Source organism: Coffea eugenioides, chromosome 7, assembly GCF_003713205.1.
Source record: "Coffea eugenioides isolate CCC68of chromosome 7, Ceug_1.0, whole genome shotgun sequence".
NCBI classification, from domain to species: Eukaryota; Viridiplantae; Streptophyta; class Magnoliopsida; order Gentianales; family Rubiaceae; genus Coffea; species Coffea eugenioides.
Window position 1 is genome coordinate 13,137,784 of NC_040041.1, and position 26,227 is coordinate 13,164,010.

Sequence of the window (26,227 nt, forward strand, 5' to 3'; positions counted from 1 at the left end):
TCCCTAATAAAATTTATGACAAAAAAAAGTTGAGCTGGGATATTACTCTTTTGTTTTAAGCATTTTCCACCGTTTTGTAGAGCTAGTCTGTTTTAAGCTTTTAGGCCTTTTTTATTTTTTATTGATTTTAAGACTTGATTCAGTGATCAAAAATAGAAATTAATAACTTTACTTTTTTACAAGTTGGTCAATAAAAATTTGGACTACCCAGTTGGCCCAACAATAATAATAAAAGTTAACAGATGACATTATCCGAAGTTAATGTGGAAGGACCAAATTGGCCAATAATAAAAGTTTAGCGACAACATTATTTCAAATTAAAATCGAAAATCAAAAGTGGTTCAGTAAAAGAGGTTGAATAACTATTTGGATCATTTTCCCTTTAAAACCTTAAGGGAAAAAAATGCCCTTTCTTTTCTTATTATCTATTCCTTTTTCTTTTACTTTTTCCCTTTTTTTTTGTTTAGTTTTCTCCTTCCTTTCTCTTAAAATAAGAATATTCTAGTCCCTAAATCCTATTTTGAAGGGAAAAATTAAAAAAAAAAAAAACAACAACAAGTAACATGTACTTAAGTTAACAAGCACTAGTCAAAAATCAAATATGATTTACCACATTTTGTCTGTCACTAATGAATGTCCAATTTCTTTGGTCATGAATGAATAGGTCATATTTCAAAAATTCAATGAATCACTTTCAAAACCTCTTATTTTTAGCTTCTACTACTGCATAAGCAATGTGATAAAGGCAGTCATTTGGATCTATCCTTATAGTTGTTAACAGTACCCCAGGATGTGGACCTCTTAAATAGCAGCCATCTACTTTAATCAGATGCCTACATCCATACTTAAATCCTTTCTTTAGTGTCTCAAAGTAGATATACAGCCTTTAAAATCTATCTATCCATGTGCCTTTATCTAATTCTATATTCATATACCGTGAATCTCAAATTACACTTCAACAACTCATTACAATAATCTCATAGCCTTTTGTACTGATCTTTATAACTACTGTGGACTAAGGTCTTTACTTTCATGAATGTCTCGTATACCTAGGCTATAATGATTTATACGCTCAATTCCAAAATGGACCTCTTCCCTAAATTTATTAATAGTCACTCTTTTGTTCAACCTTAAAAAAATCTACATATTTTCTAACTTTTTTTTGTCAACGTATTTTCCAACTAAGAAACCTAAAGTTGCTCTTTGGTGGTAAAAAGTTTGAACACAAGTGTACTGTGGTTCCATAGGCTTAATCACAAGGAAATCATCACCTAGATCAACTTTAAAAGCAAACAGCATCTAATAATGGTGTTCATCCTTGCATTTTACTCTCGTTCATGCAGCATCTTGGTTTACCCATCTAATATCCCATTTGACTGCATAGTCGTCCATTGACGAGTACGAGGTATATATATAACAATTAATTCATTCACAGTCAAATTTTACATTTATAAATTTCTAAATATCTCACATATGATTTTTCGTATGTATATGAGTCGTGATTGAGTATACGATATTATAGGTCGAACCCACAGGGAAGAGTGTCAATTACCGATGGTTTTCGAACTTCCTTATTATTTAGACTATCACAAGTGTAAGAAAATAAATCTACACTATAAATATAAGATAAAAGTAATAAAAATAAGGGTAAAAAACCTCAGCAACCACTAAACTATTGATCGGATCATATTTTGGCCATCAAACTATTTTTTGTCAGTAATTGGCACTAAACAATATGATTAGTAAATCCGTGACCATTTGATCGATAATTGCTCTTAATGTGTAAAATTAGCAGTTAATCTGTGAAATAGGATCATGTAGTTGTTGGACAAAATTGCCCTCGCGCTTTGCCACGTGTACTACTAATTTCACAAATTAAGATCAATTATCGACTAAATGATCACGGGTTTACTGATTAAATTATTTAGTGGCCAATTACTGATGAAAAATGGTTTGATGGCCAAAACATGATCCGACCAATAGTTCAGTAGCCACTGAGGTTTTTTGCCCTAAAAATAACAATATAAAGCTGCTAGAGATATGAAATTCCTTATTACTCTTGCAAATGAAGTTACCGGTTAATTGAATGTTATTATCTTGGTTAGTTATGGTGTTGTGAGACCCCGGTTAGTCATTAATTTTGATATTATGTGATATTAAGAGCATTTTGTTCTATTTTGTACGAATTTATTAGAAAACCCTACTTTGGATTATTTATAAAACCCTAGTTTTTGTATTAATTACAAATTCGAGTTGTAGTTAAAAATTCGATATACTAGTGTGTGTTTTGGTACAGGTAAGTATAGGATTCGATTTATTTTTTTAAAGGTTAAGTAGGTTTTAAAAGGTTAGAAGACCCTAAACTAGCAAAACCTCTAGTGTACATGTCTATGAAAATCTATGAAGTACATGTCTAATGAGGTTTTCTTAAAGTGAAATGTGTCAAAATCAATGTAAGAAAAATTTTTCCGAAAATACAAATGAAGTTAGGAATTTATACATGAAATCACAAAATTTTAGACCTTAGAGAGTAATTAAACTATAACTAAAAGACCAACCTAACCCTAAAATCCTATTATAACTACCATGAAGCCAAGACAAACTATTAGAAATTAGAAAACAATCGAGAGAAAATGACACATTTCATTGAACCAAATGCAAATTTGTTAGGCTAAGCGGTGGAAATGAGGTTAGCTAAGACTTGGGCGGTGAATAACACTTATTGGGACAGTTGTCAGGGAGAAAACTACCAACTTTGCTATGTAAGCAGAGACCGACCGAGTGCAGCTAAGAGAGACCAATTGTTAAGAATGCCTGGGCGGTGGAGGAGAGCAAAATGAAACTGCAGACCTTCTTCTTATCAACTAACATCGAGAGGAAAACAGAGAGTGCGGAAGTGAGAGCAAGAGCTTAGCTAGTTTATCACCAAACAACCAAAGATAAGGAAAATACAGTAAGGAAGGCAGGAGAAGCTGGAAAGGAACTGATTTCGGCTGCAATTTCTAAAGCTTAGGACTAGAGGTAAGATCGTGAATAACATTCATATGTCCTGAGTATATGTTTAACCTGTAAGTTGAGCTTCAACTGAGGGAAATTTCTAATCTAAAGCTCGAATAATTCTGGACTGATGCAGGCCGTAAGAACTTTGAACTAAATTCTGATAAGAAGATGCATGGAAGTGTTACCTCTGGTTTCTGATATTATGTCACGTTTAGCTATAGAAACCTGTAAAAGTTGGTTTAATTAGTTAAACTTGAGCTTTATATGATGAGTTTAGCAATAGAATGAGTTCTGGTTCAAGAAAACGTTTTGCATCAGAATTTATAGCTAAAAAGCATAAATGAGCTAAGGTTCTGTTTAGCTCTTGAATTTAGTCTCAAGTTTTGTTTAGTTCTTGAGTCATTCCTTACATGCTAGCTGGAACCTGAGATTGAAGGGAATCCTAAGGAACTAACCAATAAAATTTTGTTGCTAGATGCATGCAAATCCGATGCATGCACAGCTGCACCAAATTTGCAGATGCACCAGATTTGCAGCTAGCCGCCGAAACGAAACCAAACTCAGTTGTTTTCTTTTCCTTTGAATCCTGGTCATGAACGACCTTGTTTAGCTAAGGATAACCTACAACAAACAAGGTTAAATCAAGTAGAAAACTTGCATGAGAACCATAGCAACGGACCATGCGTTTGGGACGTGCGAAACCGGATAAACTGGAAAACAAGGCAGCCCAGAACCTGAACTTTGGCTACATTTTTCTTTATGCTACGTACTGATTCAGGGTTTTTCCAAAACATGAAAGTTGTAGCTTCTTAAGTTTTTGTTGTGCCTGCAAAATTTCAGGGCAAACAGATCTGTGTAGCCTGAGTTATGGCCAAAACCCTTGCTTCTATTCTAAACTCTGAATTGTGCTACGTTTCTTGATTTTGCTTCTGCCCGTGCTCAGTTCACATTGATAACGAAGGAATTGGGTATTGAGGTCTTCATAAGAACTGTAGATCTTTGTCTCAGCTTCCAAATAGTATAAAGTGCGTCCAAATCCGAGTTCCGTAGCTCTAGTTATATCCAAAACAAGATCGGGTGTCAGAACTGCCTTTGAAATTGGACAGTTCTGACAGGAACTTTGGACCCATTTTTCCCTATGCTCTGTACCGATTCAGCTTTTCATCAAAACACAAAAGTTATAGCCTTATAAATGAGATTTCCAACGCCTCTAGAATTTCTTGATTCTGATTTTTGAGTTATGAGTTATAGTCATTCAAACAGGGCCTGCTCGGTAACTTGAATTGAAACGGATGGGACTGTCTTGTGCATTTTTGTCCTAGTTCCATTGAGATTTGACTTGAGGTGTTTTCATAAAAGTTGTAGCCCTTCTTCTTAGCTTCTCAATGGTACCTTTTGTACTTCGATCCGATAACCGTATCCTGAAATTTGATCAAAACAGTTCTAGGTGCCAAATCTGCCCGTTTCCGTTTGCCATTTCCGCGCGTGCATATGCCTGTTTTGCCGTTTTGCTTGATTTATGCATTTTAGTAGTCGTTTATGTAGTAATGTGGTGCAATCTTTTATTTCAGACGGTGACGGGTTAGACGGTGCCACTGGGGCCTACTAGCTGTCACGTGATGTGATCTTCGTACTTTTGCTATACTTGCTCTCTGTGTAAGTATTCAGGCCGTTTTTGTGTACAACTTGCTTATGTGCTTTGATGTGGATGAGAGGGTACTTAGGCGAGGGTGTACTTGATCACACTCGACCTAAACCCTACTTTGCACATGTGCTTCTTTATGAGATGTGCATATATGAATTATTTTGGTGTTGAACCCTTGAGCTTGTAGTTCGGGGTGACTTTTGTGGGGCCCGATCTCAAGACCTAGACGGACTATTCGAGCCGACCGGGGTTTGATCGAAACCAGTCCAACCTAGTCTTAAAGTCAACAAGTTTGTGGTTTTGTGAACCAAGTTTGTGAACCGAGCTTGTGAGTCAAGTTCAATTTCGTTTCGTTTGCTCGAGCCATTTCGTGAGGTGACTGGCCAGTAAGGGTGATAAGGTGTTAGGTGGGAGTACAAGTGGAGTTCTACGGACCCTTACCGGTGGTCAACAGGAGGTCACCCATGGCACATGACGTGGCTTTGGAGCCAACCTGTATCCTTAATTTGTGTTGTTACTTTTATATTTTCGATTGGACATCTTTGTGACGTAATTGTTCGTCTTAATGTAAAATTTACGTTTTTACCCCTGTTTACTTACTAAACATATAGTTTACCCCTTTTTCTTTGTTTTCCTTAACAGGGGCCGACGCGGGAAACTTTTGGCACTATCACTAGAATAGTTAGGCTTGGTTTGTAATAGCCGGACAACTAAGATGTTTCTTCTTATTTTGGTGATCTGTATAAGCACCCCTCTTTGGGTCTACTTCCTACTTTTGAATACTAGCATAGGATAATGTAGTAGTTTGGATAACTCCTTTTGAGAATGTAAATAGAACTCTTTTGGGGTTGTATATATTGTGAATAGTACGCTTTTGATTTATCTAGTTTTTATTGCTTTGTGTTTTTGAGTCCTGACGCGAGTTAGGCAGGCGTCCCGCCGATACCCTCGGGTTCGCCCTTGGGAGAAGTGGGAGCGTCACAGGTGTAATTTCCTAATATACGTGATACCCGCTTTCGCCAGTGTACCAACTATACCTATAGTTAATTCATACCTACTTTTGAGATTATGAAACTAACTACAAGCTCATCTCTTCTATAAGATTACATGAAACAAGTCACTAAAATCACAAAGGTGCACCTCTACTTTCGTGAGTGAACTCTCTAGGTTTATCACTTTCTTAAACTAGTATTAAATCTCAATTCTCATTGCAAACTTAACACCTTAAGATTATCATAATTAATGGTCGGTTAATCATGATTGGAAAAGCAAAAGTGATAAATAACTTGGTCAAAATAATATCATCAAATAACCAAGTAAACATCACTAACCAGATATAGAAAGTTCATCCATAACTCTAGACATAAACTTTAATTAAACGTGAAGAACAAGATCCAAACTTGTATTATAGTTAAACATGAATTCAAATACAAAAGAGAAAGTGATAGGAAAGAAATCACCCTTGTCACATTAGCTCTAACCCTCCATTTTTGCTCTTCAAATTTTCATCAAAATCTAACTACAAAAATACAAGAAGGATAAACTACATTAACTATACCATATTTCCCTAACTAATGAACTAATAAAACTCTAGTAAATACTACATTTTTGTGGAGTTTCTCTATCCTTCCAAAGTTGTGAAAATGTCCTCAAAGGCTGCTATTTATAGAGAGATTCAAGCGTAAGATGAGCTGTTTCTAGTTGGTATTTTTGACTGTTAAAACCCTCAAAAGTTGCTTCTCAAAGTTTCCATGCTCATCTAATCATTTTCAGTCGGAATCTTTGCAAAAAAAGTGGTCAAAAATGTTTTGTGAATAGAGCACAAGTTGCAGAGTAAGTTGCAGCCGAAATCCATGAAAACGTAGCCTATGCCTTCATTTTGATACCCCATTTTGCTTTTTTTTGCAGGATTACTCATTCTAGACAGATTTCATCCTTACTCTGTTTTTTGTCTAATTTCAACTAATATTTTCTTGATGATGGAGGTTGAGCTAACTTTTTTGTAAAACATGAAAGTTGTTGCAAATTGAGTTAGCTTTCCAATGCATCAAGCATCTAATTTGGAGCTTTGTAGACTGAGAAATGATCAAAATACCCTTGACTGGTCAGAACTTCGTTTCAACTTTTGACAATGAAAATGCACTTCTGTATTTTGACATTTTGACAAGAAAAACGACTAAAATGGACTTTGATTCTTCATGCCAAATATAGATCCATCTCTTAGCTTCAAAATGATACAAGAATCACCTTAATCCAATACTTGTAACTCGAGATATAGTCGAAATACCACAAGGTGTCAAAGTTGTGAAGCTTCCTTAATTGCATTTCATCTCTTGCACTTCATATTCTCTTTAAAACCATTTCAAATCATCATCAATCATCCAATTATTTTCTCAATTCATGCCATTTGATAATTAATCATTAAACCTACAAAAACATGAAATTTTTACTATTAAAATCCATAGAAATGCAATTTTTACCACTTAAACTACAAAATATATATTTTCACTAGAAACTTAGTTAATTAGCTATAAAAGTAGTTAAAACACACAAAAACTAAATGATAAAACATGCTTAAAATACTTAAAATATGCACGTATTATCCACCACTAACTTGAACAAATGTTTATCATTAAAGAGCTGACCAACATAGAATTTGTTATCTTCCTTGTCAACTTGAGGTTTGAACCTCACAAGACTAGGCTTCTTCTACCTACTATCTTCATCCAAGGAAGAGTGTACACTTGTCATCTCATCTGAGTAAGTGAATCAAATTCTTTGTGGATCGGAATTTGGTCTCCTTCATCCAGGGGCAGGTATTTCAAACCAGCTGGCTTGGCTCCACAATTTTTCTTCTTGGCTACATTATAGGTGGTGGTAGTTTTTGGTTTTTAGACTGTTCGTCTCTGCTTTGTCTTCCACTGCCAACTTGAATCTTCCCAATCCAAGCACCCAACTCTTGTTTAGAAGCAACAATACAACTGTGGAATGTCACATCTTCATCATCCTTGCTAAAATCAGAATCATTGTTGTGAAAGCTTTCATCTTAAGATGAATCTTAAAGGGAAGCATCATTGGTTTCATTATCACAATTTCCTTCGAGATCAACAGCTTCTATTTTTCCTTTTTTTCTTCACATGCTCCATGATTTTGTCCATATAAACTTGTATGTCTTCAAGGTCGACTAGATCAATATCATCAAAGGTTATATCAACAAACAAGTCATCTTCTTCTAATTGAATCTCCTCGGGAGTTGTTGCAGTTGAACTCCCTATATTACTATTAACATATTTTATATGGATGTCATCGACAACATATATGTTAGGTTATTCATTCTTTTTGTCAATGCAAGCCACATGAATTACATAATCTTCACCACCTATTTGTTATAACTTGAGCAAATTATCTTCATAGGGGATTCTATACATCATCTTCATATCCCCAGTATATCCCATAAGAATGCAGAAATCATGTATGATTGATTTACTCACTGTCATTGGAATAACTCCTTTAAAGGTTTCCACACTATCCCCCATATATATCTCTTGTGGATCTTTAATATACACTACCATAATGCACTCTCAGATTAAAAAACTATAGAAATTGTTTTATTATTTACATAAAGAACTTTGGCTCCTATTATGTCTAACTTTTTAGGAACATTAAAGCTATGACATATTATAATTTAAAGACAAAGGGACCAAATCACATATTACAAACAAATAAAATTAATTTTAAAAATATCAAATTTCACCATCACAAATCACCAAACAAAGTAAATTTAAAGGGATAATTTCAGAACCTCTCCTAAGATTTTTGACTATTGCACTGGCCTCCCTTTAAATTTTAAAAATTATGCTAATCTCCCTTGAGTTTTATTATCTTGTAACATCTAAGTCCAACCAATAATTAAAAAATGATATTAAAAGAGAGAAAATAATATGATTTCACCATTATCCCTCATCTACTAAATTTATTTAATTAAACTAATACCCATCCAAACATTAAAGAAAACATTAGAATTTACTATTTATCATCAGGAATTAAATCACAGATGGCATCAAAAATAGTATATCATTATATATATTTAACTTAATATAAGATCTAAATTACTGTTTTCAGTTACATACTCATTATCAAACATGATCAACAACAAATAATTAAAAAAAAAATCTATAACCAAAATATTACAAAGAGCAAACTTTAATACCATAAAAATTTCAGCAACTAACATTAATATGTTGACAAAAATATTTATGATAAAATTTATTCTCTGTAATATTTTGGTTGCAAATTTTTTGATTATTTGTTGTTAATCATGTTTGACAATGGATATGTAACCGAAAAGAGTAATATGATCTTGTATTAAGTGAAATATATAAAATGGTATACTATTTTTTGATACTATATATGATTTGATCCCTTATGACAAACAACAAATTTTTGTATTTTTCTTTAATGTGTGGATTGATATTAAATTAATTAAATAATATAGTAGATGAGAGGTAATGATAGAATCATATTATTTTCTCTCTCATAATATCAATTTTTAATTATTGATTGGGTCTAAATATTACCCGTACAAGATAATTAATCTCAAGAGAGGTTAATGTAATTTTTGAAATCTGGAGAGAGACCAGCGAAATAATTAGAAACGTCAAGGAAAGCTTCTGAAATTATCCCAAATTTAAAATACACCAAATTTCATCATTCCCGAATCTATTCATGCCTCACCACAAATTTATAATACTGAAAAATCAGTCCTCCTCTCTCAAATCCTACCATTATTGATTATTTAAACATGCCAACACACTATGAGACTGAAATCGACTAACTAACACATAGATTAAATACTTCAAGTTCTCATTAAAGTTTCTGTGATCTTGCTACGAGTCAGTTTGATTGTAATCATCCTTGTTACTATCGACATTCTCCATTATCAGAGTTCCTAATGTTCCTATGTCATTTATGGCTGCCATTGCTGATTTCTATGAAACCCTAGTTCTTCTCCCAATTTTCTCCAATTCTTTTCAATTTTTCAAAGTTAACCACATACTGATTTCTATGAAACCCTAGTTCTTCTCCCAATTTTCTCCTATTCTTTTCTATTTTTCAAAGCTAATCACATAGGTGGGTTGTTCGAATCTATTAATGGCTGAAGTTTAGCCTTTTAATGATGATTATACCGCTACCCAACCGTACAGATTGTATAAAATATGGTGGTACCATTGCGTAAGTCCTAATTAGAAGTGTAAAACTTATTCCAGAACTAAGGGCCTATTTGGAACCTGAGTTTTTTGGGAGTTTGTCTAAAACTTTATTGTAGTGCACTGTAGAAGTTTTTTACAAAATTTTGTAGAAGTTTTTGTAAGGTAAAAATTTTTTTTGTAGAAGTTTTTGTAAGGTGAAATTTTTTTTTCCTTTTCTTTTTTTTTCTCTTTCTTTTTCTTTTTCTTTTTCTTTCTTTCCTTTTTCTTTTCTTTCCTCTCTTCTTCTTCTTCTTCTTCCTTCCCCCTCCTTCCCCGTTACCTCCCAGCAGCAACTCCCTTTCCCCCTTCCCCCGCCACCCCTCTGCCCTCCCTTTCCCCCTTCCCCCTTCCCCCCCCTTCCCGCCCACTGCGCTCCCTTTCCCCCTTCCCCCGCCCACTGCCCTCCCTTTCCCCCTTTCCCCGCCCACTACCCTCTGCCCTGCCCTTCCCCCGCTCCTAGTGTTAATTACAAGGTTCGCCATTCCTCAGCTTCTTCAATGGCTGTGGAGTCCAGTCATAATACTTTCTCTCCATTCACAGAGTGCTGAAAACCCAGTTGCTTCGTGGCCAGCCGCTGGTGAGAGATCTCAGCTTGTTTCTATCAGACAAAAACTCGAGATTATGACATCCATGCTGGAAAAATGTGATGGTAAAATTTCAACTGAGGAGGTATACCATTTGGATGTCGAGATAAAGCCACTGTTGGAGAAGGTGAGGAAAATGGCTGAGGATGTTTCACAATAGATGTAGGGTCGGTGATGCACTTAGTTTTTTTATACTGTTAGTGGCTTTCCCTTTGCTCATAGGACAACTGACTGTTGCCCTGCGATTTGGTCAGGGTGGCCAGGGAGGGGAGGGGGAGAAGAGGGGGAGAGGGGAGGGAAGGAGAGAGGGAGAGAGAGAAAGAAAGAAAAAAAAAAAAGGGAAGGCCTGCGCCGAAATCAGTGGCGGAGGTGGTGGCCGGCGATGAAGGTGTGGTGGATTGGGGTGGGGGAGAAAGAAGAAGAAATGAGGAAGTTTTTTGTGTATTAGATATTTTAAGGTATGTAGGTTAAAAAATTTGGTAAGTTTTTTTGGGTTCCTGTAGCTAAAGTTGTTAAAAAACTAGTAGTTTAAAAACTTGGATAAAAAACTGGATTCCAAACAAGCCCTAAAGTAGTTAAATAAATCATCAAGAATGAAATTGATTTTAGCGAAAATCTTTAGAGACCAAAATGGCGAAATTCCGTCTTCTTTCCTAGCCAATCCTTTCTTTTTTTTCTATTCTAAACTCCCAATCTAGCCATTAAGGTGATATTTTGTCTGCGACGTCGTATAGGGTATAAAATCTTTCTACTCCCAAAACCTTTCTACTCCTAAAACCCTAAAACCGGCCCCTCTCCCCACGCCGCCGAACCATTCTCCGGCGGCATCAATGGCGGTGCTAGCTAGCTCGAAAAGCGAGCTGAAACGGAAACAAAAGCAAGAGAAGAAATCGAAATCCGGAGGTTTCGAATCTCTGAAGCTCAGCCCAAATGTTTATCGAGGAATTAAGAGGAAAGGTTATCAAGTCCCCACGCCAATTCAGCGCAAATGCATGCCCCTAATACTCGCCGGAAACGATGTCGTCGCCATGGCTCGTACTGGCTCCGGTAAGACGGCAGCTTTTTTGATCCCCATGCTCGAGAAACTCCAGCAACATGTACCCCAAGCCGGCGTCCGTGCCCTGATTCTTTCTTGCTCTCGTGAATTGGCTATTCAAACCCTCAAATTCGCCAAAGAACTTGGCCGCTTCACAGGTTATTCATTTTATTTTCTAAACTTTTCTAGTTTTTTTATAGTTGAAGAATAATTGATTTTGGAGATAAATATTGAAAGGTAGTCTTTCTTTGTTATTGTGTAGATCTTCGCATTAGTTTACTAGTTGGTGGTGATAGTATGGAAAGCCAGTTTGAGGAATTGGCACAGAATCCTGATATCATAATTGCAACTCCTGGCAGGCTAATGCACCATTTGTCTGAGATTGATGATATGTCATTGCGCACTGTGGAATATGTTGTGTTTGATGAAGCTGATCAGCTCTTTGAGAAGGGATTTGCAGAGCAGTTGTATAAGATTCTTTCCCAGCTAAATGAAAACCGCCAAACATTACTCTTTAGTGCAACATTACCCGGTGCCCTTGCTGAATTTGCCAAGGCTGGTCTGCGGGACCCTCAGCTTGTGCGTCTAGATTTAGAAATGAAAATTAGTCCAGACTTAAAACTGACATTTTTAACCTTAAGGCAGGAAGAGAAGTATGCTGCATTGTTGTATCTGATACGGGAACATATCAGCTCTGATCAGCAGACTCTGGTTTTTGTTTCCACAAAATATCATGTCGAGTTCTTGAGTATTTTGTGTAGGGAAGAGGGCATTGAGCCCTCTGTGTGTTATGGTGATATGGATCAGGATGCTCGCAAGATTCACGTTTCAAGATTTAGAGCAAGAAAAACTATGCTGTTGATAGTGACAGATGTTGCAGCTAGGGGAATTGACATCCCATTGCTTGACAATGTCATAAACTTTGATTTCCCTGCCAAACCTAAACTTTTTGTCCATCGAGTAGGACGAGCTGCCCGGGCTGGTCGCACTGGTGCTGCATTTTCTTTAGTAACGTCTGAAGATATGCCTTACCTGTTAGATCTTCATCTATTTCTCTCGAAGCCAATCAGAGCTGCTCCAACAGAAGAAGAGGTTTTACAGGATATGGATGGTGCAATGTCCACCGTAGATCAAGCAGTTGCAAATGGAGAAACTGTCTATGGTCGTTTTCCCCAAACAGTTATAGATCTCTTGTCAGACAGAGTTCGGGAAATTATTGACTCATCTGCTGAGCTCTCTGCTTTACAGAGACCTTGTACAAAAGCATTCAAACTGTATGCAAAAACAAAAGCAAAACCCTCTAGGGAGTCCATTAAAAGATTAAAAGACCTGTCCCGTGAAGGGTTGCACCCAGTATTTTGGAATCTCCTGGGTGGCAATGAGTTAACAGCACTAGCATTTTCTGAACGCTTGAAAGCATTCAGGTAAAGGTTGGCAATTGTCTACTTGATGCATGTAAATGTTGATTATGTAGTTTTAACTGTTATATTGATGACTTTTGTTAGACCAAAGCAAACAATTTTGGAGGCTGAAGGTGAAGCTGCTAAATCAAAACATCTAGTAACTTTCTGCTCTCGCATCCTCGTCTATTGTTACATTTGGTTCTAATGATAGCTAGTTGCATGGATAATTTTAACCACTGCAGTGTACTTGTACTTTTCATGCACATGCTCCTGCCTTTTCCTCTCTAGAGTCTAATTGCTGATAGTTCAAGGTACATTTGATAATCTGCATTTTTGCAATCCAGCTTGCTAAATGGAAACATGAAAATCCAAGTTGAAATGGTTTTTAATGGGATAATTGATATTGCAAATTTCTATGAGTTCTTAGACTTAAGATGTGGGACCAGATTTATCCTTTCTCCTACATATGAATAACCAGGTCTATCAACTGAATTGTCATCATATATGAACTTCATTGAAGAGTCTAACTGGTATTTACGGTCATTAATCTCTAATAAGAATTATTTGGCGTTACAGCAGGTTTTGTATATGATCTATCTTGATTGAGAATTATTTTATGAAATCGTACTTCTGGTCTTAAAAAATCATGATCTGTTCCTTCCCATGATTCCCTTGAATTGGGCAGAGGTTGATCAATTATCAAATGATTAGATGGATGCTTAAAATTTAGTTCAGATTTTAATCTCAAATGAATTGGTAAAGTGAGCTAGCTCTTATTTATCAAATTCATCTGATTTTCAGAAGTCTGATCAATGGGTTGATGTCATGAGGAAGAAAAGAGCTATCCATGAGGAGGTTATAAATAAAGTCCATCAGCAGCGTTCTACTGAGAATGTCAGAAAGGTATATCCTTCAATAAAATCTTTTCAACTAGGACATGTTAGATTATGGCTACATTTTGCCAATTTTAGATTCTAGGAACCTTGCAGTAAGCAATAGGTTATTGAATAATGGTTGGAACATGCTACCGTCTGCTTATTAGGCTTTTGATTTTGTTGTACAGTGCTGCATGCTATGCAAGTGCTACATTTTGTTATCTTATTTTGGCGCTGAGATCATATCCATCTCTCATTTACAGATCTTGTATAAAATCTTGCTTATATTACATGTCAAAACTTAGATTCCTGATCTTTTCTTTTTCTGAAGTTCTTTGTTCATATATTATGTCCTATGACACTAACTATGAAAGAAAAGAAAGCACCTAATCAAAACATTTTTGAGTTTCTTTAATCAGATTTAATGTGAAGTTACATATAGCATGTGGGAAGATGGAGTGCCCTGATAACAGAAATATTTCTTGGAAGAGACATTGGATTAATCGTTCTTGAGCTTGTTTGATTTCTTCTCTGTGTTTCAGGAAGTTCTGACTGAAAACAATTCTTCAATGGGCGAGGAGATGCAAGGTTTGTTTTGGTTACTTGCTAGTTTCTTCTTTGTCCATTTGGATATACATTTTTGAATGCTAGTATTATTCAATTGATAGTATGAATTAAAATGATAAAAAATATTGAGATTATGGTTGGCATCCATGTCATTACGAGTCAGTAATGCAAGGTGTAATTTATTCTAGGAGTCACGACTAAATTGCAAGTAATCATAATTGGAAGTTAGGATCAGCTTCAGAATCAAATATTATTGGCCAGAGGCAGGACTTGTTTGCCTGTTTTGCATGTTGAGTTTTGGAGAAAAGAAGAGAAGAAGAAGGTTGAGTTTTTCCCTTCTTTCTTAGATATAAGTTGGAAGATAAGAAAAGAAATGGGAAGAGCAAAGAGATGGATCAGTTTAAGAGTTTTCTCTCTAATAGGGGAGGAGAGATTGAGAGAAAACCAACTTAAAGCTTAAAAGTGCTTCAAAATGCCAAGTTTATCCACAAATTTTTAAACAACAAAATCAATATTCAATTGGTCCAAAATTGTTCCATTTCTTTCCTAACTCCAGAGCAGTATATAAGGTAATTAATTTTCTCTTCTCTTCTTTTCTTGTATCTGTCATCTTTTCTGTTGTTTATAATTTTCCTCTAAAAACTCTCAACTTAGGCATCTCTAATTTGAAAAGAATTCTAGACTTGCCTGAATATGTTTTGGGTTTTTACATGTAAATTGAGGTGGCCAGTTCTCATTGTAGTGGATATATCAGTCCTCATGGACACTGGCTAATCTACTGAATCCAGTTTGATTTGGTGCATTTGAGTGATCCAAAAGCTGAAGTTGCTTGATTTTCTGCATTTTAGCTTGAAACACTGGCCTAAGCCAGGTTTAGCAGTTCAAAAATATGGCTGAATGCATCCTATAAGTGAATCCTCGAAAAGTTGAATGTTTCCTATATGTGAATCCTCAAAGAGTTGTGATCTTTCTTACTTTACTCTTCAAAATATCGAATCATTAACTGTGTTAGTGTGGTTTCATCTTTCAAGAACAGGAATGCTGTATCTCTTTCTTTCCTCTGGCTTCTGGGACATAAGATATTAGTTGTCATTATAGACTGGCAAAATAACTATGTTTCTCATGGTGATAATTTTTTAACTTTTGTTTTTAAAATGTCTCTTGGACATTCTGGCTGCCGCATTTAGAGATTCCTGGCAATATGGTGAACTGTGTAGACTACATTTGGCTGCTTAATTAGAAGCAATACTGGTCTTCCTGTTTGATATGATTATTAAAGAAAAAAATTGCTCCAATTTTATGAAGATTTGAGATTTTTAAGAAGTTTATGCAAGTTTTATATGATGACCTTTTCATATTTTGGTGATGCTTTCAAAATTTTAAAAAATAGCATGTTGACTCTGCAGTTTGGAAATTGCTAATGCACTACTTTGTAGTTTATTTAATGTCTTAGAGTTACACTAATTTCATATCATTCTGTCATTATAAGTTTATTGCTAGATTAATTATAGTCAAACAGGTTATGTAATTTTGCTTTAAACAATTAAGCTAAAATCGTGCAAATCATGCTAGTGTATTAAACCAATAGGACCATGTTTGACATGAATCTATGATAGCAAACTCATGCCCTGTTTGCGGTTGCGGTGCTTTTGGTAAACCAATAGGACCATGTTTGACATGAATCTATACTAGTAAACTTAGGCCCCGTTTGCGGTTGCAGTGCTTTTGGTAAAAAAGTACTTTTAGTTGCTAAATGTACTTTTAAAGTGTTTGGTGATCATCCCATAAAATTAGGAGTTGAGTTTCTGGTGTTAAACGTACTTTTAGCAAAAGCTCAAATTTGGTGCTTTTAGAGTAGCTTTTGTGATTTACAAAATAAAACATCAAATTTAATCATTTTATCATATATTATGAACCAAATAAAGAGATAAACACTTTTAAAAATTTTCAAATTACACATTATCCAATACAATAAGTACTTATTGAATTATATCTCCAAACAATATATTTAAAAGCACTTAATCAGTTAATGAGTACTTATATTAAAAGCTGTACTAGGAAAGTACTTTTCTATAAGCTAACAGGCCCTTAGGGTTGATAATGTTGACACAATGAACAGGTCCAATGAGAACAGGTACATGATATGATACAACAGCTGTCATACAACTTTAACAGTTCATGAACAGTTTGAAACATGAGCTTTATTGTATTTGGAAACCAAATCCCTAACTGATGTCATTGACTTTTTGAAATTGAATTTCGTGATGAAATGTTTAATTGTTGAGTCTTCTGTGACATTTCATTAAAAGCTTTGGATACATAGTTATTAACGTTCTGCAATGTTATGGCAGTTTCTGGCTCAAAAAGGAAGAAGCCAAAGAGCTTCAAAGATGAGGAGTACTTTATAAGTTCAGTTCCCACAAATCAGGTTAGTAAAAAAGTTCCTCCTTTCATATGAAGTTCTGTAGCTATTGTGAGATAGAATTCTTCCTTTTTATCATGAATTTAAGCTGCAGTTCAATATTCTAATTCCTTGAGCTCTCTCCTCCTCTCTCTCTCTCTCTCTCTCTCTCTCCCCCCCCCCCCCCCAACTATTTGGTGTGTTTCTTGGTAGTCTCAAACATTCCTGTACTGTTATAACTTATTTCTTTCTATCAACTTCAGCATTTTGAGGCAGGACTTTCTGTCAGAGCTAATCAGGGGCTGGAATCAAACAGGTATTGAATTAAACTGCATGTTAATGTCACTTAATTTCAGCTCATGTGATCTATTAAACTGTCAAGAGTAAATGTGTTACTTTTTCTTAATTGTTTGTTAAAAAAATATGTCATTGGAAGAGTGAAAAGCTCAAAATTTGCAATTCAAATAATTTTCGTCTGATATGCAAAGAATAGCGAGTCATCTCAATTGCATTTGCAGAAGGATAATTCCTGAAAGTAAGTCCTAATAGTGCTTCGTAATTTATATACTCTTGCTTTGGCAGTAGGACATACAACTCGTGCTATCAGAACCTGCCTTTCACCCCTGTTTCATTTTGGATAAAGGGGGTAAGACCAACTTCAAGCGTTAAAAACAATGGTCTCATCAGAATGGTACTAGGCCCTTATATACATACCCTTGTACAAAAATGGTTAATTTCTTTTTGACTTCTTAATTTGAATTGGCTTATTTATGATGAAACTTTAACAAGTTGCTGTTAAGCCAAATGTTTAAGGAATTATAATAGGTTTGAAATTTTAATGTTAAGATTTACTAACCACATGGAGCTATTTTGTACTTTAACCTTTTCTTAAATTGGGGATTAATGACTGTTGGAACATGATAAAAGCTACAGAAAGAAGAAAACGTTTCTCCGTTTCTTATGTGCACAGGCACATGCTAGGAGTAGAGGGCAAAAATGTGAATGTGCAACTTTTAATGGTCATCCCCATTATGGAATTTTATGATTTAAACATTAAAATCTTGTTGGAACTGAAAAACACTTGATCAGGTTGGAAGCTGCTGTTCTGGATTTAGTTGCAGATGATAGTGAGGGGTTGGTAAAGCAAAAATCAGCGTATCATTGGGATAAGGTGCGTTGGACTATTAAAGTGCTTATCCATCTGTTTATTCTTGACGCTTTTTCCTGTTGACAATCATATTCTGATGTGTTTGATGGCAGAGGAGCAAGAAATATATCAAATTGAATAATGGGGAACGTGTGACAGCTAGCGGAAAGGTGCTCTTTTTTATCTACTTTTGTTTGTGCATATTGTGCTGCTTATATTTGATAGGCTTTATGGTTTTTTTGGGCTGCTATTTACGGGCAAATAAATTTTGAGAACATAAAGTTTTTGCTTAGCTGCTCCCAAGGAGAAATACCAAATTTTGTATTTCAAGTACAGTGATGCCTACATTGGGTGGAAAAGTTGATAATCTGCTCACTGAACATTACCTGCATGTCACTACAGTGGCTGGTGTTTAGATAATGGCACAACCTAATGCTTCAAATCACTATTTTGCTAGTCTCTTCTTCTATAATCTTTCATAAGCAGGGTAACAAGTAACTTTCTCTTTCCAATAAGCCAAGAGGGTCATATTTCACATATGATGCACAAAATATGTGTTGGTTCCTTTTCTTTTTTTTTTTTCTTTTGATTGTGTGAATCTAATATCTATAGATTTCAAAAACTGTAAGGGCTCATTCCAACCCTTTGTGATCATTTTGGAGTAGACTTATATTGGTCCTGGTGATTTTAAGTTTGAAACCCTGGTGACCTTTGTTGTAATTCTAATATGCAACATAGTGCAAGTTGTGCACGGAGCCAGGAACTTGTGGAAAGTTGGTCCTTTCTTTGAAGTTCTTCCTTTCACTTCCTTAGGCAATAGGTTCCCTTTATTGCAAATTGTAAAATGGTTATTGACGAATACGAGGGTATCCTTCTCTACTTATCCTGTATCTGATGTTTCCTGACGATATTTCTTCAGTTTTATCTTGTGTGGTTCTATTGGTCTTTGAGCTTTTTGAAGCTCAAGTCTTTCTTCTGCGTCTGTAGGTAAAGACAGAAGGTGGTGCAAAAGTGAAAGCTAAGAAAACCGGGATATACAAGAAGTGGAAAGAACGATCACACAGTAAAGTGTCTCTAAAGGGAGATGCTAATGATGGAAATGGTGAAGATTCTAGAAGTTTTGCAGGTAATCATAGCTTAGGTCATTTCATTTACTTGCCTACTAAGACATCACTAAATATGGTCGGTCGAGAGTTTTCTATGATTATCAAACAGTAATATTTCTGCAAGAAGCTTCTTTTCTCGCCTACGTATTTCAATTTGGGGAAGGTGGGGAACGGGTTCTGAACTGGAAGTGAGAAAAAACAGTAACAAGTTCAAAATTTGATCATGCGTCTATTTTTCAACAGGGGCGCCTGGAGTCCAAGGAAATAACAGACGGTTTAGAGGGGGACAAAAGCGTCACTCAATCCCCAATGCTAACGTACGTTCAGAAATTAAAGATATTGAACAAGTTCGGAAGGAAAGGCAGAAGAAAGCTAACAGAATTTCTCACATGAAGAGTAAATCTAAGAAGGGTAAGAAATTCAACAAAAATGGTAAGAGAGGGAGGACAAAGTGATAAATATAAGTGGATTCGGAGAGTTTAGTCCATCTGCTGGAAGCAGGGAGTCTGTCAAAGTGGCCGTTGTGTAACTCCTTACGAAGGATTCAGGAATTGCTTCGGAGCTTTCACTCTACAGTCGATCACATTTTCAAGGAAGCGAATAGTGTGGCTGACAAGTTAGCAACTATGGAGGCTCAGGATGATTTTCTCAGTACTGCATTTCAACAACTTCCTGGGGGCGTCAAAGCGACTATACTTTTGGATGGCAGGGAAATTCCTTTTGTCCGAACACAAGTTGTAAGGGCGTAGTTTTACTTATCTCTGCTTTTCACTACACCATTGTAACTTGGTTTTATTAATAATACTGAAGTATATTTCTGCTAAAAAAAATGGCGCCATTACAAAATGTTGTACTCTAGTCTTTCAATCGTTGGGCATGAAACTCAATTTTGTAGCAATGTTTAGGCTTGTGGTGAAGTTGGTTTCATCCATTTGTGTATCAATATCAAAGTTCAATATTGCTCACATTTTTTTGGGCTATGTGATAAATTGCTGATTTTTGGGCTAGTCAAAACAGAAGTGACCTGCCTAATACCAAAACTTGATACTCCACAAAATGATAGTCTTTCAAGGAAGGGCAAGAAACTGAACCGTAGCATGATTCATTCCCACTCAACCACAGATGGATTGTTGGGCTACAATCCGTACAATTCAGTTGGGCTTCTTTTAGGAACGAAGAATGTCAAGACGTCACTAAGAACCAATTTTCAGTTGTTACTGCGATTGTCCTCTATTGTCTGCTTCTTCCATATTTTTCCCTTTTTCATGTGAACCCATTTCAAACATTTAGGAACGAATCCCCTACTGATGATAAGACACGAAGTTAAAAATTGACATGATTTGGACTTCTCATTTCAGGCCATTCTTGCTACAACCATTTAATCATTAGTTTTCATCCATTAATATCACCCAAGTTTAAGGTTACGTTTGATAAAACTGAATCTGAATTCTGAAATCTGAATACTGAAACAATTAATTTACTGAATTTTAAGCATTGAAAATAAAGATATGAATGTCTGAATTTTAATGCTAAGCCTATTTATACTATTTGATAAATATTTATAACTGAATGCTTAATAAGTTTAATTTGATAATTTTGCCCTTATATCTTTTCATTCAAAAAAGAAATAAAATCTATGATTTAATTAGTTTAAAATTGTTAGATATGAAAATGACATTATTTATTTTTAAATCAAATTAATATAAAAATGAAATATTTTATATGAGGAGTATGGAGAAGATGTGAAAGTCATTAAAAAGGGAGAAAAGAGAAATTGAAAACCGTTAGATAGAGAATATCATGTTGTTTAATTGGATAAGAATTTTGAACATAATTAACAAACAAGACTAGATTTGGTAGATAAGATAAAGTAGTTGAAGTAATTCTATTGATTCTTATCAGAATTAAGCATTCAGTTAGGATTCTTATGTTGAAAAAAATACACACAAGTGCAGTACTGCTTAACAAGTTCAGTAGATAGATTTTCATTTATCAAACATTCAAAACATCTGAATGTCTGAAAAGGTTTAGTTTCAGCACTTTTTTATATTATCAAACAGATCCTAAGCATTTCTTTACTTTGTTGTACTACTGAATTGTCATTTTTGTAGTTCATTAAGTGTATCTTTTAGTCTAAACTTTCTACTACAATTTTTTTTGTCATTGCAAATTTTGGATGTTAATGTTCCAACAAAACTATCATTTGATTTGATAGACCAGACTGAGCTAATAAAAGACATCCAATGTGGCACAACATAATGGTTCCGGCAACATATTTTTCTCTAGTTGCTGATAGACCAAGATACCATTTGCCGGCTGGGAGAAAAGACAAAATATTTCTGTCTCTATCATGTTAGTGATGATTTTGATGCCCAAATTTTTTTTTTGGTTAATGAAAGATTAGAAACTAATCCATCTTCTAATTTTCAGAAAATTCACATCTTTCTTGTCATTATTGGAATCATAATTAAGCTGTTTTTTGCTGATAAATTAGTTGTATTTTTTATGGTCACAATACCAGCTGAAGTTTCTCTTGTCAAAGTGCTCAAAGAAAACCATGGTTATAATATGCAGGCTGTTTTATGCTGATAGATTTAGTTGTGCATTTCTGTGGTTCCAATACCATATCTACATGATTAAAATTAGCCTCTGTTTATCTGAACCTGTTTTTAAGAAACAAATTTTTTGAAATTTTTGAAACACATTTTTCAAATACTGTTTTATTTTTTAGATGCATCTATCGAATATTACACAGAAATGCTTTAAAAACACCTCCAACAAAAAAAAAAACAATCCGGACGGAATTGGTGTATAAAATAATTCTATTTTTTCAACTAGAAATCATTTAGGAATCTCTAATTTAAACTTACAGTTAATATTACCCTAGTCTTACAGCGAACTTCTTGAATGTACTTCAAAAGAAGATGAAACCCACAAACTACCCATGAAAATAGGAAAAAAATTCTAAATATTCAAAATAAGAATGTGATTTTTTGTGTAAAGATTGAAGAACCATGTAATTAAAATTTCTATGCTGCTTAATCCAGAGTAGGTTTAGTGCTTGAAAAACCAATTGATTTCACAAAAAATTTAGGAAAATACCTCAGTAATGGCATCTAAAATACCCCCTAATTCTTCTTTCAATACTCTATTCATATATCAGTAAAGAACTCCAATTTCTGAATTAAGAACATAGCTATTACAACTTTACTTAAAGAGTGAAGTTCCTGCTACCAAAAAAAAAAAAAACAAGAACCAACAATTTTGTTTTAGCATTTTAGTTTAGACTATTGTAGTCGACACTGTTTTAATACCAGTCAAATATTACATGCAAATTGGTCAGCAAAACATTCTCATCACAAAGAATTAGTGAAAAGCGTATTTTTCCTTTTTGTTTATATAGAATTGTTGCAGCTGCTGTTGGTTCTTTCCTGCTACTTCTTATTGCCTGAGATGGAAAGGTGGGTAAGAATTTGTCTAGTGAATAAATGAAAAGGATCTGAAGTGTTCATAGTAGGGAAATCCAGATCAAGACTTATTCTACTCGGGATGGTGGGGTGGGTTGTGGCCGAAGTAGCGTAGTATATCTGCTGTGAAATAAGAGACAATAATTAACATGAAAGATCAGTTTACTTAGTAACATACACAGAAAAATGATGGTGCTAAAACATGGCGGTGAATACACACACACAAACACGTGTGTGTATGTATATATGTATGTATATATTTAGTTATGTGTGTTGTGTGTGTGTGTTTATGTATGTATTTTTTTTGGTTGAAAGTAATAATTCAATAGATAGGTTATTCTTTTTCAAGACAAAAGCAAAATTAAAGTAATTCTTACAGATTATCTACTAACTACAAACTACAAACTAAAAGCGGTATGAATTGAAACTTAACTTCACATCTCAACCTAGTTAATATTTCACAAATAAAAAGGCTTTCAACCCTAAAAGGAATGGCTTTATTTGATAACGATAAATGAAAATATATCTGAATAATTAAATATCATAGTTATTAAACCCGACCCGATAAGAAACTCGACAGAGGGATTGGATCATTGGTTGAACCGGTAAGTATTAATTTAATATTTATAAATATAAAATAATAATTTTAATATACATAAAATATATAATAAAGTGCTTTTAGATACTAATTATTATACTTAGAAAGATATATAATAAATATACAGATATTAATAGAAGATTTAATTTCATTTATCATACTTTTAAATAAATAAATTATATAGTCAAGTATAAAACAAAATTTATAGCGCTTGTTTTAAAAAATATAGCATTATTTTTCATTATTTTATTTTTATTTAAAAATAAAGTAATTTTCTAACAAATCAAATATTGTCAGTTTAAAAGTTAAAAGGATTAATTGTATAATAAAAAATAAACAAGTTTATTAAAAAATATTTAGTTATCAAATAAAAACTAAACAAGTAATAAAGTCTATATATATTTAAATGAATATCCAATGTACAAACCTTATCAAAAGTATATATATATTTTGTTTCAAAATCAAAGACCCGCAATTAAAAAAAAAAAAGTAAATTGGGTCAATTGAAAAATCAGGCCGATTTCCAGTTGAACCACCGGATCAACCGGGTTTGATCGGGTCAATTTCTTGTCCGGTCAAACTAAAGACCCAGCCTGGTCTAATGCCCTGCCAATTTAATAAATATTGAACAAGCCATTATCATATGCCCATAAACATAATTATCAGTTATATGGTGAAATAGAACTATTTTGGGACAGGTAGACCAAATTATCTGTGCGACAACAACACACTCTTGAGCGTATGCGCAACAATGCACTTAAGTTGCAAAAACTGCCTAATTAAACATACATTTGAATTAGTCAAATCTACAAAATACTTACTTACCTAATCAAATCCCAAACTTTAGTATACATGGAGATTGACCTAATTGTACCTTTTTTTTTGGGTCTTTTTCTCCCTTAGAATCAGAGAGACATGGATTTATATACTGGTCTCACCATGAGAAAAGGGACAGTCAAAAAGTATAGTTTCAAAGTTTTGAAAAATTTGATCTCAAGTTAAATTCAGCTGCATTATTTCGTCTTGGTAAGAGATGACTTTTGGATAATTCCAAAACAAGAACTGGTTGTACCGTTGGACTTCTTCTACTTCTACAGGTATTAGTATTATTGATTGTCAGACAATAATTAATTATAATTAGCACCCTGTTTAGGGTTTAGTCCACTTTCATTAATTGTGTCCTAGTTTCAGCATATTCAATTTCTTCTAATTTGGTGTCCTCTACTTTAAATTATTTAATTATTTACTTGAATATTTTTGGTTATTATGTTTGAAATTACTCATTTCAAAACATCTCAATGATTGAAAATTTCAATTTTAACACCCTCAGATTTCTATATAATCGGATAACTTAAAATGAAAAACATCTTAATGTGGAATATGTTGAGAGATCAATCTTTCCTACACTACTAGAATAAAAATTTTTGCACGAGAGATAGTTTGAATGCATTGCACATTGCATATGAAATAAAAGACTTTAAATTCTTTGACTTTAGATTGCATGTGCATCTAATCCACATTCACATTAAAAACTTAAACAAGAATTGGTAAAAGAATTAAAGCCAAAAGTAATATTATAAAAACAAAAGAAATTATTGAACCAAATCCACTAGAGTGTCCTTAAAATTATTGAAAGAAATGTATTATATCTATTGTTGAAGAAGTCTAGGTCAAGTTGATAGTCAAAGAGCAAGTCCTTGTTGATAAATTCTCCAAGAAATTTTGTATGCTAAGACCTCTGAACTAGTCTTTAAGGCCAAGAAAGAAAAGAAATGGGCACTTCATGAACTTGATGTAGCAAAACCAGCAGTTTGTTCTGGACCCAAGTCTAACATTATATGGTCAAATCACTATGGGCTGACCTAACAATTGAGGTGATTTTATTTTTTAAATAACTCCAATTAAATGCACTTCTTTTTAGTTTTTCCAAAGCTCATCCAAAAATGTTAGAGATATTCATTGTTTATTTTATTTTATTTTTGTCTAATGTCAACAATCTATTCTACTCCTATGCTATGGAGGGATAGGAAAGTTCAATTGGGCTTTGTATAGGTTTGAAGAAGAACCTCCAGATTAGACAAGTGCACTACTAAACTTTTTAGATTTTCATTTGTTTATAAAAAACAAGTTTTGTAATCAGGCAAGGAAAAAACGCTAAAGGCAATATCTTTAAGAGTTTTTTTGTTTATGAAATCTTGCCTTTCATAAGGAGTCTTTATCATATGATTTTCAATTTAATTAATTTAATTACACAAACATTTGTCTTCTAAGATGAATGATTTCCTTTGAGAACAAAGTTTTAGTGATCAACAGGGTATCATCTATTTATAGACAAAATTATGTGATCGTAGAATTGAGAAAATTTAAAATCACCGAAAAATTTAGGTTCAGCGGGCAAATTCAGATATATCTAAACCTATATACATAATACAAATTGATTTCAAATTTTTGTGGGCCAAAAGTTTAAAACTTTCAGAGACCATTTTAATAATTTTAAATTTTTTATAGGAGCAAAATCCAATTCTCTAAAACTTTGGGATGGGAGGGTGTGTTTCCCCTTAAAGCTACGGCATTGATGTTGTTCTTGTCATCAATACACGATATTTTTAGTGCAAAGACAATACAATATGTCAACAGATTGTGGAGACATGAAAAGTCAATGGAAATGGGCACTATTGACAATTACGATTGAATAGTATCTTTGAATAGTAATCCTGATTGACTTGAATCGGGCTGCAAGAGACACAATATAAAAACGATTGGCTTTGTTTGGATCTCCTGTTTTTGGAGTGTTTTTTAAAAATTAGTTTTTCAAATACAATAAAAGTTACGACAAAATACTCTAAAAGATAATCTAAAAATTAGTTTAAATTTTTTTAAAATTTTACCAAATATCTCATAATAAAGTGCCAAAACATTTACTAGTGTATTTACTTCGAGTAGTTGATTCACTTCCTCGTACTCAAAGAAAAGAAAAAATATATTTGAAATAGAAATTCTTTTTTACACAGTTTCAACTGGTTATAAGATGATGAAAAATAATTTAGTTCATACGACATTGCACTTGTGTTGTAGATCTTCTCAATTTAAAATTTGAATCCTCCTAATATAAGTTAAAAATAGAAAATATTTTTTTTTTTAAAATCCTA

General features: G+C 34.0%; 1 protein-coding gene across 1 annotated transcript; it reads left to right on the plus strand.

The window, feature by feature from the left end:
• Positions 1-11,263: 11,263 nt before the first annotated feature.
• On the plus strand, positions 11,264-19,980 carry LOC113776698 (putative DEAD-box ATP-dependent RNA helicase 29). The gene is made up of 11 exons (XM_027321760.1): positions 11,264-11,672; positions 11,777-12,938; positions 13,020-13,074; positions 13,719-13,820; positions 14,335-14,380; positions 16,711-16,787; positions 17,024-17,076; positions 17,850-17,931; positions 18,021-18,077; positions 18,895-19,033; positions 19,257-19,980. The coding sequence occupies exons 1-11, from the start codon at positions 11,309-11,311 to the stop codon at positions 19,466-19,468; spliced, it is 2,349 nt and encodes a 782-aa protein (XP_027177561.1). The 5' UTR covers positions 11,264-11,308; the 3' UTR covers positions 19,469-19,980.
• Positions 19,981-26,227: the final 6,247 nt, after the last annotated feature.